General features: G+C 50.1%; 1 protein-coding gene across 1 annotated transcript; it reads left to right on the top strand.

Annotated features, from left to right (window-relative positions):
• The first annotated feature begins 717 nt into the window (after positions 1-717).
• On the top strand, positions 718-5,361 carry LOC119463990 (uncharacterized). Its single transcript, XM_037724811.1, has one exon. It carries the CDS (start codon positions 718-720, stop codon positions 5,359-5,361), a length of 4,644 nt encoding a protein of 1,547 aa, XP_037580739.1.
• Positions 5,362-14,331: the final 8,970 nt, after the last annotated feature.

Raw genomic sequence — 14,331 nt, 5'->3', positions numbered from 1 at the left:
GTGAGGGAAAGTGAGGCCGACGCGAGGCGGCAACGCCGACAAGACCCTGCAGTTCTGGAACACGAAGCGGACGCGCATCGTGCCCGCCGTGAGGATGCCGCAGTGAGGGAAAGTGAGGCCGACGCGAGGCGGCAACGCCGACAAGACCCTGCAGTTCTGGAACACGAAGCGGACGCGCATCGTGCCCGCCGTGAGGATGCCGCAGTGCGGGAACACGAAGCCGACTCGAACCGACAACGCCGGCAAGACCCTGCAGTACGGCAGCAGGAAGCGGCCTCGCATCGTGCCCGCCGTGACGATGCAGCGGTGAGAGAACACGAAGCCGACACTAGGCGACAGCGTCGCTTGCCACAAGTGACCACCTCCTGCCCACAGACACATTTGGCGGCGGCTACCGCGCATTTCGAAAGACAGTTCTTCAATAATCCATTCGGATATGCGTGTGATGTTTGCGATCGGCTTTGGTTTAAAGCTGACCTCTCGCCTGTCCGAGTTCATCACGTGCCCCTGCTCGCAGACGAGTTTCCAGACGAAGACGTGCATTCCTTTGTGTTGTGCTCAACATGCCGCGGCGCACTGCAAAGGAGTACCATACCGGCCCTCTCTCGAAGTAACGGTTACGTTTACCCGGTCATTCCCGCTGGGCTACCTCCACTGAACTTGGTGAGTGAGCGTTTGATTGCACCCCGTCTACCATTCATGCAAATTCGTCGCCTCATGAACGGCGGAGGACAGTATGGCATTGTGGAGCCCGTCGTTAACGTACCTTTTGAAGTGGACACCATGGTTAAATCGTTGCCGCGAAACATTCACGAAGACCATGCCATCAATGTCCACATTAAACGCAGGATTCTCAACAAGACATCATACCTCTCTGGCGTGGTGAAAAAATCTCACTTGAAACCTTGGCTTGACGTCTTGTGTCAGAGTACGTTGTACAGGTACTTTGGTATTACTCTTGACGCCTCCTCTTTAGACGCTCTTCCCGACGACGACGCATTTGAACTGCTCGAAGATTCCGTCGAAACTATACCCCAGTGTCCCGACGTGCACAATCCAGTGGATGCATGCGTGGCGCTTAACGCATTCGAACAGTCCGTGGTTTGGGACGAAGAGCGCTACCTGGCCATAGCTCCTGGTGAACACAGACAACCACTGAGCATACTGTACGATGAAAGAGCAGAAGAGTTGTCCTTCCCTCAGATATACCTTGGGGAGCCCCGGCGCGTAAAGGCAGAAGCTCATCCCACGCCCTTTACATATGCCACCAGTGAGATACGTCGCAAAGACCGTCGCGGTGTTTCGCCTCACCACATCCTGTTCATGGCAATGAAAGTGCTCCGATTTAGAGTCAGTCGCGGCCTGGCCGTCACATTTCGCGTCAACGACGACACCGACAAAATTACACGCCAAATGCTTGAAGACGAACACTTCATACAGGATACCATTGACCAAGACATGGCCTTTATGAAGGGCGTTCCCAACACGGTCCACTACTGGCAGCAGCGAAAGAAAGATGTCTTCGCTATGATACGCCAGCTTGGCAAGCCGACTGCGTTCCTCACCCTGTCAGCCTCAGAGATGCATTGGCCTCGATTACTCGCTCTGCTTGAGCGGTTGCGCCAGCAAGATCCCACCTTAGAAGTGCACGTGTCGGAAATGACATCCATATACCGTGCTCAGCTCGTCAACAGTGACCCCGTGGTGTGCGCCATTTACTTTAACAAGCTCGTGTGCGTCATTCTAAATGTCCTGTGTAGCCGCACTCACTCGCCTTTCAAACCTTACCGCGTCGTGGACTACTTCAAGCGCATTGAATTCCAGCACCGAGGTAGTCCGCACGCTCACATCTTACTTTGGTTGGACAACGCACCGTGCGAAACCGTCTCCTCCGACATGCCAGAAACGATCCGCCTCGCAACGCACCTCGTGTCCCTCGATACCTCTGTGTTGCCACGCCTGCGCACTCAAGTGCACCAACACACACACACCTGCTACAAGCGCGGAAACTCTCGTTGCCGTTTTGGCGCTCCTTTCTGGCCCACTGACAACACCATGGTGCTACTTCCCTATCCGCCCACACAAGACGATGCCGAAGCCACGCGGCGCGTCGCACTCAAGGAACGCTTCTTGCAGATGCACGCCGCTCTTGAAAGCACGCACTACGACAGCATCGGCCAATTCCTCGAGCACCATGCAGTCACTACCGAGGAAGAATACGTCTCCGTGCTCCGCGCTGGCGTGACGCGCCCGACCTTGTTTATACAACGAACAGTGCAGCAAAAGTGGATCAACGTATTCAATCCGTGGGTCGCCTCCATGCTCGACTCAAACATGGACCTTCAGATCATCCTTGACGCCTACTCGTGTGCTGCTTATGTAGTGGAATACGTAAATAAGTCCAATCGCGGGGTTTCAAACCTGCACAAAGCCGTGTCGGACATTTTGGCAGACACTCCAAACATACCTTATGGCCAGGCTCTTCGGTTACTCGGCGTTAAGATGCTCAAGGCTGTTGAGATGAGTGCTCAGGAAGCTGCGTGGACACTCCTCCGACAGGAGATGTCCGAGTCCAGTAGACGAATCACCTACATTGCCACATGCCTACCGGAAGAGCGCACGCGCGTTCGCAAAACGCGCGCGCAGATGGAAGCAGCCGGTCTCGACGCCGCGTCAACGGATGTATGGAAATTTGGGGTGTTGCGCAGATATGAAGACCGCCCAGACAATTTGCAAGACGTGTGCTTGGCAGACTTTGTGGCGCATTACAACTTGCACACCTACCAAAAGCGCCGCGACCCAGCCGTCATTCGTTACCGCTGCTACTCCATCGACGAATCACTCAACTACATGCGGGAAGCAGTCACACTGTTCCTTCCTTTCCGCCGGGAAGTAGACATTTTGGATGGCAATGCTTTTGAGCACATGTACGCTGAGAACGTGGACGCCTTGCTGCTCAAAAGATCTGAGTACGACAGTAAGTTCGACATTCACCAGCTGCGCCACATATGCCTCCAAATGTGCACCGACGACGCCCGTAGTAGCGAACTACACACTGCCACTGACCCACACCACGTTCCTTTGGTCGACCAAAACGACGACGAAGATTTGCTCGGACCACCTGATGCTAACTCCGTAGCGCCAAAAGGTCGTTGCGCCGCCGTCTGCACGCGTCAGGATGTCATGACCGGGGACGCCTACAGGGAAATGATGCGTCTCGCCAACAAGGAACAGTTAGAAGTTGTTCGCGAGGTGATCCACCGCCTAACCACACCGACTTCTGACCCACTAAGAATCTTCTTGACTGGTGTTGCCGGTTGCGGCAAGACCTTCGTTCTACGCCTAATTATGGATGCCTACAACCGCTACACTAACACCGCTTCCACTTGCACGCACAACGCGTACGTCGCGTGCGCCACAACAGGCAAGGCAGCGGTCGCCATCGGTGGGCTCACTGTACACGCCGCCTTCAAGCTCAGTATGCGTGCCGACGGGGGCTTGCGCGACGGAGACCTCAACTCCTTCCGTACAGCGTTCACAAACGTCAAGTGCGTCATTGTGGACGAATGCAGCATGATGAGCAGCGACACTCTCGCACGTGTCGACGACCGCCTGCGACAGATCACTGGCAACTACAACGACCCTTTCGGCGGTTTGGACTTCATAATGTGCGGTGACTTGCGCCAGCTGCCCCCTGTCCGCTCCAGCGAGGTGTACAAACGCAGCAAAACACGCAACAACATCTTCAACACCCACGTCACTTGGCATCACCTCTCCTACTTCCCGCTTGTGCAAGTCGTCCGGCAGAGCGACGCCATATTCTCCGCCGCACTCTCAAAGATCGGTGATGGTCATGCACTCGAGAAGGAAGAAATCGACATGTTTCAGGCCCGCTTCGTTTCCAAACAGGACGCAAACTCCCGCTGTCCTCACGCCGTCCGGCTATTCTACTCCAACAAGGATGCCGAGGCGTACAACACGCACGACGCCGTCCAAGACGTTCACGATATTCACGAGGCTAATGCCGACGACTCCATCATCGGCTACCGCACCGATGCTGAGTGTGAGAGCGCAAAGCGTCGGCTACACTCACTTACCACAGCTGAGGTTGGTAACCTCCCTCGAAAACTCGTGCTATGCTTAGGAAAGCCCTACATGCTTACCCTAAACATTGACGTGTCCGACGGCTTGGTTAATGGGGCGGTGGGTCACCTCAACCACGTGCAGTTCGACGAAATGGGCCACGCAAAACGTGTTTGGCTCCACTTTCACTGCCGAGCAACTGGCAACATTGCTCGCCTGAAGGCCAACCCGATTCGTCAAGTTGCTGGTTCTGTCGTACCTGTCGATTCCGTCCCGATAGAGCTGCGCACCGCCACTGTGACTTTGGACAGAAGAACGGGTGTGTCCTGTCGTCGCAAGCAGTTCCCCGTGATGCAAGCGAGCGCTGTCACGATACATAAGTCGCAGGGCGGAACGTACAGCGAGGTGGTGTACGATTACCACAAGCGCCATCCCCAGAAACTAGTTTACGTTGCGTTGAGTCGAGCCACCACTCTGCACGGACTCTACTTGACCAACGCAGAGGATGACTTCACCTTCTATCACTGCAGAGAAAACCCGGATCGGGCCTTGTCGGACGAATTTCGTCGCTTACAAAACCATAAGCTCAACACGATCGCCGCCGAGTGCTTTGCCGTCCTCCACTCACCGCATAGATTAGCGCTATGCAACATCAACGTGCGCTCCTTGCCTGCACACGCCTTCGATGTGTCGCACGACCATGTCGTTCGCGAGGTACCAGTACTGTGCTTGTCGGAAACGTGGACGGACAGTGCCGTCGAATTGCCCGGTTACAAGTGCGTTACCCTCGCAAAGCGACACGAGCGCCGAGCTGCTGGAGTTGCCGTGTACGAGCACTTCGGAGGAACCACGCTTTCACCGCGAAACGTTCCCTACCAACTCAACACGCTGCCCCAGATGAGTTGTGGCGATGCGTGTGCCATTCAAACATCACAGGGCTTCATCGTCGCAGCTTGCTACCTATCACCAGGAACCTCGCGGTCCGACGTCACCGACTTCTTTCTCCGTAACTTCCGTGCGGTGTGCCTTGAGAATGCGCCGGTCATCATCACTGGAGACTTCAACGTCAATGTGCTTCGCCGTGAAAACGAGTGGCTTCTCGCGTTCCTTGATGCCGAACTTGGACTTCGCCTCTTGTCGGACGTCACACAGCCTACTACGCGCAACAACACCTGTTTAGATCTTGTGTTCGGAAAGGGCATCCCATCCCGAGTGCACTGCGTGACATTTCCGACCTACTTTAGCGATCACAAGCCGGTTCTCGTGGTCGTCGAGTGAACTGTGTGCAAACTTATATTTCATGTGTGTTTATGTCGTAAGACTATACTTCGTGCTACACGCGCCTTGTCGTGGTCATCGAGTCTCTCTTCATGTCGCTCTACCGATGCCGCAGCACACCTGCTTACTTACTAAGGTCACGTTCACTACAATTCATATTGCTACCAAAGCCGCTCACCTTACTTCGTATGACATTGCTGTGTTGCTATCGCATTCATTGCTTCGCCCTTAGGGCGAAACTGTGACATTTTTTTTATTAGCGATATCCTAAGCGATTAAAATATTTTGTTTATCGATTTCCCTGTTATTCTTTCATTTTGGAGGATAACTTTAGGGCGAAATTCGAACGATCTCTGGGCGCTCTGGTATAGTGCATATATTATAAGTTCGTGGAGTCGGCGGGATACCTACAGTCACTACAATCAAGAAAAAAGAAAGTGTGGCCGGGATACCTTTTGTCCCTATAATCAAGGGTGTCACAACTGCTATATGCAGTTCTGACACCCTTGGACATCCTTGGGGTTCTATATTGCCTTTGCAAACGACGTCACTATACACGGTGCAATTTGTTCACTCTAGCCGACCTTCGCAGGTGCTTTTCTTTTATATATTAGCTTAGTATTTATATACTTTTAGGTATATCCGACGCTTCTTCATGCATGCTGCGCAGGCTATACCGACACCGGAGCCTGGCTCGAGTGTGGCTTTGCTGCGTTTAGGGCGTGTTGTTGGCTGTGCTTGGTGATGATTCACCGCTGACGCCGGTGTCTGGCCGAGCGTCCTCATCGATGCCCTCGTCGTGTAGGCATTTGAGGGCTCCGACGCAGCATACGTGACAGGCTGGGCTTCGATTAACATTTCATACTGACAACGCTATCGTGGTCATCAGCCTTCGCCACCACCGCATGACAACCACTGTTCAACTCCCCTTATCCGCTTCGCCGTAAAAGTTTGCCGGCGCTCACATAACTGCAGTTCTTTCTTTACAAAATGTGACCTTAGAACAGCAATCCTGCTCAATTTGAAAAATTATAGCCGCGTGTGACTTTAACTGTGCATTTTATGAAATTACAGCTAACGGCTCTCTACGCAAGAGTACGCCATGGTACTCTTTAGACGCAAGTTTTCACTAATGCATTAATCCGAAATAGCTTGTGCGGGTGATACTGTGCATTGTTTAAAAGATTATGTTTGAGAGAGCACTAAGCACCCACGTAAATAAACCAAGCGGCAGGAATATCCTATCCCACAAAATATGGGTTACGTAACCCAAGGAGATGATATCACAGGACCTCGTTTCATTCGCAGCGCGTACATTCGGCCGGGAACACGTGTAACAAGGCGGAAATGCATAAAAGTACGACACGGATAACGGCGAATATTCCTTTTAAACCGAAACAGAAATAAACGCAATGATGAAATATGCACAGACAAAAAGCAAATACATATCTGTAGAAAAAAAAGAAGGCTCAACGTGCCGCTCCATTTTCGATACTATGACTGGGACTGATTTAATATATGACACGTCACGGAGACCGGCGCGGGACGCTGCTCGTGCATACCTAAAGCAGCCGTACGCACACAGACACTCAAAGATGCAGATCCCAGTGAAACGAGCATTCAAAGAGAGGCAGGATGAACACTGAACGTGACAGCTATTATCTAGCATGCTTTGGGGTTACATTTCCGCTCCCTGGTGGCATCGGGTTCTGTTTCCTCTCTTGGGATTCAAACGCAGGGGTGTATATAACACTTCGTGCCACCCAGAGTACAGCGAATTTGTGGTGCTTTGCGGTTTTCAGTTGGCGCCGCCTTTTTCTTCATTGTCGACTTCCGAAGGGGAGCTGAGACACGAACCGGGTTCTTTCCATACATTCGGGCCCATTCTTTGTGCTCACTTCGCCATGCACGTGGTTTTGAATGTCCCTAAACATCCTGTAACGAAAGCGGGAATATACGGAGTGCTGACCTCGTAAAATGTCGAACGCACGGCAGAACGCTTGGTTCATCGCGGTGTACTCTAATGTGTGAATGTATGTAAGTGTGCGCGTGCGTGTCTGCGCATGTAAGTGTTGCCCGGGAATTTCTTTTGAGCAAAGCGATTGCCCCAGCTCGATGTTTGACGGCTCCGACATTACATAGTTTACCACGTCCTCGAATTACACACCTCCGATACGCAATGGTCTTTTGCGGGGCATATCTGACATGCCCCTAGCTGCACAGCTCTCAGACCAAGACTTTCCGCCACGTCGAACACTGAGCATTGAAAACAATGATGCCGACACGGTACTCGGGCGCAGTGTGTAAACCAAACGCTGCTGTACATTCTGGCAGCATATAGGTATCTCGTAAACCAAAATGCCATCAATCCCAAATTCGGATTACGCCCAGTGGTGCTGTCCCGAAGGCTTCATGTAGCGGGGATTTATAAAGCTAGCCATTTGAAAGCAGGAGAAAGCGTGATGACCACCGCAACTGCCTTACTCCGCTTGTTGTCCCCACAGGCTATGCATACATGAATGCGACACGAGCGGTTTGAGTTAAAATGGGGCTGAACCGAGGCCGACATGACTGTGTTTGCATGAACTCGCATCTGACGAGTTTGGACAACGAGCGCACGCAGTGTCGATGCGAGATATCAACGCATTAAAACTGTTTACAGTCCTTGCAGCTGTCTGCAACAGTTCTATTTAAAGGGTCTTATCGTTACAACCAGGTTGCACTGCGCAGTGTCTGTCTTTTCCTCGTCCTGATACCATTCCCGCTGACGGCGCATAAATCGTGGTGACTCAGTGGTCTCGCGCAAGTCTCACCTCCGACTGTCTTCACCCGTCCGCGTTTCCATGCGGACGCGCAGAGGGTTGGGTCATGCAATCACGCTCACCCATGAAAAACATGACGCTCGTTCAGCGAGACCGGCTTGCATTTACATCAACTTGACAGGCACAATTTCAGCCCAAAAGACCTTTTCGACCTGTTTTTGCCGGGTTCATGCAAGCGTCCTGATATCATCATCATCTTCGGCCTATATTTATCTCCACTGCAGGACGAAAGCTTCTCCCTGCGATCTCCAATTGCCCCTGTCTTACACTAGCTGATTCCAACATGCGCTTGCTAATTTCCTAACTTCATCACCCCACCTAGTTTTCTGCCGTGCTTGACTGCTCTTCGCTTCTCTTGGTATCCATTCTGCTATGGTCCACCGGTTATCTATCCTTCGCATTACATGGCCTGCCCAGCTCCATTTCATTCTCTTAATGTCATCTAGAATATTGGCTATCCCCGTTTTCCCACTGATCCACACCGCTCTCTTCCTATCTCTTAAGGTTAGTCCTAAGATTTTTCGTTCCATCGCTCTTTGTGTGGTCCTTAACTTGTTCTCGAGCTCCTTTGTTAACCTCCAAGTTTCTGCTCCATATGTTGGCACCGGTAGAATGCAATGATTGTACTTTCCTTTTCCGCGACAGTGGTAAGCTCCCAGTCAGGATTTGGCAATGCCAGCCGTATGCACTCCAACCCAATGTAATTCTTCTGTATATTTCCTTCTCATGATCAGGGCCCGTTGTGAGTAATTGACCTAGATAAACGTAGTCCTTTACAGACTATAGAGGCTGACTGACGATCATGAATTCTTGTTCTCTTGCCAGGCTATTGAACGTTATCTTTGTCTTCTGCATATTCATCTTCAACACAATTCTTACACTTTCTCGATTAAGCTCCTCAATCATTTGCTGTAATTCGTCTCCATTGTTGCTGAATAGGACAATGTCATCGATATTCGCCGCTGATCCTTCCCAGTCTAAGAGCTTGAATACTTCTAAGCATGCAGTGAATAGCATTGGAGAGATTGTGTCTCCTTGCCGGACCCCTTTCTTGATAGGTAATTTTCTACTTTTCTTGTGGACAACCAAGGTAGCTGTGGAATCTTTGTAGATATTTGCAAAGATATTCACGTATGCCTCCTGTACTCCTTGATTACGCAGTGTCTCTATGACTGCTGGTATCTCTACTGAATCAAGTGCCTCTTCATAATCTATTAAAGCGATCGATATAGAGAGATTGTTTGTATTCAGCAGATTTCTCGATTACCTGATTAATGACATGGGTTTGATCCATGGTAGAATATCCCTTCCTGAAGCCAACATGTCCTCTTCGTTGATTGAAGTCAACTGTTGGCCGTATTCTATTGGAAATTATCTTGGTGGATATTTCATACAATACTGAAAGCAAGCTAGTGGGTCTATAATTCTTCAATTCTTTAACGTCTCCCTTCTTATGGATTAGTATAATGTTGACGTTCTTCCAGCTTGCTGGTACACTTGAAATCGTCAGGCATTGCGTATAAAAGGCTGCAAGCTTTTTAAGCATATCTCCTCCATGTTTGATTAAATCGACAGTTATTGCATCTTCTCCAGCAGCTTTTTCCGTGTTCACGTCTTGGAACGCTCTTCTAGCTTTAGCGCTAGTTATAGAAGGAGCCTCTGTATCCTGTTCCTCAATACTTCAAATGAAAGTAACTTGGCTGCTCTAGGTACTGTATAGATCTGTACAAAATTATTTCGCTGCATTTAACCGCGGAGCTGTTTAAGCCGGCCGTAAGTCCATGATTCGTCCGAAAAAATGTGGGCCGATCCTGGCGGTAGGGCACAAAGGGCCAAAGCGCAATGGCACTTACCCCTGTAACACAAGCCGATGTAACACAAGCCGAAGTCACTGCATCAATGCGCTTTGATTACGAAGGTTGAGCAATAAATAATGAATATAGTTATGATGTAGTAATGCAGGGGATATTATGTAGGCAATAATGTTTAGCACTTCAACGTATTAGCTACTTGCAATTGTATAAAGGGCGTTTTATTCATCCTGCGTCAGTGATTAACTATTCGCTAAATGTGCTAGCTATATTTCACTGAATACCGTCCTATTCAACCGGGAAACTACAGCGCAAAGGCTACTTTCACATTGAGACAAAGACGTGGATGGACGATGCACTCGCCACTATAAGAAGGCTCGCTGATATACCTGCGGTGCACATGCGCGGACAGGCAAGAATAAAGTGCAAAACACAGAGGGATGTGCCACAGGAAATACTAGATCAGATGCACAAAGTATAGCATCGTATTATGTGTCTGAAAAAATGTCTGGTGTACAGAACTCGCCCCAAAGCTCCTTTTACGGAGCTTATATGGCTTGAAGAAGAAACCAACCTCCTCATAAACGTTGCCTTCGGCATTCTCAATGCTGTTATCACCATTTTTCAAAATTTTGAGCACCACTGGGGCGCGCAAATGGCCCAAAAGCATGCGCCTCCATCGAATGCTGCGGCCCACCCGCTAGAGCCAAAGCGGGAAAGCGTGCCGTACGCGGCACGCGCAGCCGGCGAGCGAGGAGAATCGAGAAGGAAAGCACGGCGGGGAGAAGAGTACTTCAACGTTTTTGCACTGGCTTTACTCAACAATAAAATATAGCAAAAACATAGACGTTTCGCCATCTATGCGGGTGGCATCGTCAGTACACAAATGGCATGAATTGGGAAATACATCCTATTTATGTTTGATACTGCCCTACACATCCAGCAGGGGGCCACGGTTAGAATTGCATGCAGATTGATTGCGACGGATAAACTATGATTCCACAATTTTTTGGGGGCCCCGTCAGTGTTCCCGTGCTAACGTGGCTACATTATCAAAATTGAACATAAGTCCTTTTGTTAAACAATGATCCACCAGTTCTGTCTTTGCACGTGCGGCATGCGTGGCTTTCATAGCGTCCCTTAAGTGTTTTTTGAGCCGAGTGCGACGTCGCCGCCCCGTCTCGCCAATGTAGCTGGCACCACAGTCCGAGCAGTTCACCTTGTAGACGACGCCACTTTGTTCGTCCGGAGGTGTGCGGTCCTTTGGCTTCGGGAACACGTTTGCCAATGTGTACGAGGGTTTGTATACAGTTCGAACACCTAAATGCCGTAAAGCCCTGCGCACTGCGTCTGATACACCGCGGACATACGGCCTGTACACAGAGGAAGCCGGCCTTTCGGCCTTGCTTTCACTGGATCTCGGCATGTGGCGTCGCGTATCACTGACAAAGCGCTGAGGGTAAGTACGTTTCTGCAAAAGAGCGACAACATTTGTTAACTCTTGCTCCTCCAATGTTTGCGTTGAGGACAGAATGTGAGAAGGGGTGAAGTATACCCCCACCTGCACCACCAATGTATCGCAGGTTGCGTTGAGGACAGTGCATCGCAAGGAGATAGGAGCGCACGTACCACGGCATGTTTGTTTTCTGTAGGGTGGAGAGAGTCAAAACTCAACACACTCCCGCTATCGCAAGATTTGCGATATATGGCTGTCTCCACTGAACCTGCTTCGCTCCGACGTACTAGCACATCTAGATAGGCTGGGCTGCCACTATTCTCCGTCTCGCATGTAAATGTGTCGGGAAAAGAGTGTCGCTACTTTCAAATTATCAAAGGGCTTTAGGGCCGCCCACACTAGAAACCCCCTCTCTTCCCTACATCCGGAGCGTTTCGCGCGACTGGAAGACGGCGGGCTTCCTGGCCACTCCCCTCCCTTGCGTGCGTGCGTGAGATTGAGCCGCCATCTCCGGCTCACCCTCTCATGCTTTCACTCGAACATAAAGCACACGGCATCCTTCGACGATTTCATCGCCCTTTGACTTTATACAGAACCTGGAGGCACGCCGACGGCAGAGCTCCGTCAGGAGTGTCCATAGAATTGCTATCGCAATAAAAAGTCTGAGTATATTTGATTGTGTATGTGTCCCAGAAAGGTGGACACCAGTGCTTTAAGCTCACAAAGTTCATATGAAAAACAATAGAGTAATGCAGTAAACAATTGGAGAGGACGAGGAGGAAAAACATTTATTAAGAAAAAGAAAAAAAAAAGAAACAAGCAGGCGTCTTCCTGCTTGTGTTGGGAGGTGCCCTCAGTCTAGGGCTCCTGCGGCTCTTGCTGTCTCCCGGGCCCGCCGCACCAGTTGTTGCTGGTCACGAGGGTCCGAGCTAGTCAGCACGGCCTCCCACTGCTCAGGTGTGGGGTTGGGTATATGCGGGACTACCTGTATTTTGGGGCATGCCCATGTGGTGTGATATAGGGAAGCGTAGTCGTTGCAAAGGGGGCATTTGTACGAGTACAGTGCAGGGTGTATTGCGTGTAATCTGCTTAAATGGGGGTATGTGTTGGTTTGTAATTGTCGCCATGCTACTGCGTCTTCGCGTGAGAGGGTCTTGTGCGGGGGTGGGTATTGACGTCTGTTCAATCTGTGGTGTTCTAATATGGCGTGGTATTGTAAAGGTACAGGCTCCATAGATGCGATCGTATCCCTCTCCTGTGGCGCCCGGGTGGCATGAGCTCGGGCTACAGCGTGCGCACGCTGATTTCCACGGAGGGACTCGTGTCCTGGAGTCCATACTATTTCAACGTCGGGTAATTGAGAGGCTTGTTTGAGGAGTCGGGCGGCGATGGAAGATATTCTGCCTCTGGCATAGCTACGGCAAGCTGATTGGGAGTCGGTAATAATTGTAACGTGTTCTTTGGTTTGACTAGAGGTGATGGCTAAGGCGATGGCTGTCTCCTCCGCTTCGAGGGCGTTGGCTGTGCGGACTGTCATTGGAATTTGCTTATGGACTGGACAAACTTTATTTGGGTCCTGCAGGACGCGCTTAGGGCGTAGTGGTCGTCTCCCACGTAGGTACCAACAGGGCAACAATTTGCTTATCTAAATTGCAATTTACGGCTTTAAGACGCCAAGTAGGAGGCTGGGAAATAATTTGGAATGTCTGCATTTCTTTAACACGCACCGAAATCACGGTTTCCAGGTGTCTTGCACTCCGCTGCGATTGGAATTCCGCCACCATGACTGGTAACTGAACCCCCGAGATTGTACTCAGCAGCGAAACCTCAAAACTTCTTCTTTCTGGGGTTTTACGTGCCAAAACCAGTTCTGATTATGAGGCACGCAACCTCAAAACAACTAAATTGCCGTGGTGTGAGACGTCAAGGAAGAAAATTGCCTAGCATGCAGATAGCATGCGTCCTGATATGAACGAGAGTGGGTACGTGGGCCTAGTAAGTGCAGAACGTATAGGAACGTATACTGTATATAGGAACAAACAGAATTCTGGAACGAGGCATACAGGATTTTCCGATAGGATTACGTTAGTGTTGTTGACACAGGCTGCTTGAAGTGGGGTGCATGAGGCAAAACTGCTCGAGTGCATTGGCCACGTATTCGTGGTCAAAGTATAAACACTAGTGGTGGTTGGGCTCAGCGGTCACAGACTGTCTCATATACTGTGCGTAGGATTAAATCATTCGTAACTGGTGCATTATCCCACACAGTAGCAACCTTATGTTATTGCCACTTAGAAAAAGTATTAACCGTCTTTTGATTGTTGATTTCTTAAAGTGATACTGGCAATAATATTGAACGGCTGCGCAACTGTAGTATCCAATTTACCGACCAGCCCTATAAGTCTGTTAATTGCGCCAATATATACAAAGTAAACTACAAACAGTGTGTTTAGCACGAAGTTTAGTAAGTACATCAGCATTTGCCCGGAGTTCAGCACCAACTAGCTCTTTTTCAGCTACTAATGCATGGTAGATTCGGTTGTGTTGAGTGATTCGGGAGGGGGGGGGGGTGACAGAAAAGCACTCCCCACTTCTATAGGTACCCCACATTAGTGCGAAATATTAAGTTCATTAATGAACACGTGCTCTTTTGTAGAACACCGCTTCAATCGTTGCTTGACTGACTATAAAATGGAAGAAAGACACGAGCCGAGTACCGTCATTCTCATTGACTTGCGCAATTATGGCTATGTCGCAGCGTTAAAGCTGCGTTGTGAAACTTACACATTCAATGACTTGGAAGGCAAAGAAAGTAGGCCTGTCTCATGGTAAATTTGTTCTGTGTGCTCGCTGATTTCATAAAGCGGTACCTGCAATAATT

The sequence above is a fragment of the Dermacentor silvarum genome, chromosome 9 (assembly GCF_013339745.2).
Source record: "Dermacentor silvarum isolate Dsil-2018 chromosome 9, BIME_Dsil_1.4, whole genome shotgun sequence".
Lineage (NCBI taxonomy): Eukaryota > Metazoa > Arthropoda > Arachnida > Ixodida > Ixodidae > Dermacentor > Dermacentor silvarum.
Note: the sequence above shows the minus strand (reverse complement) of the source record. Positions and strands in the feature narration are given on the sequence as shown.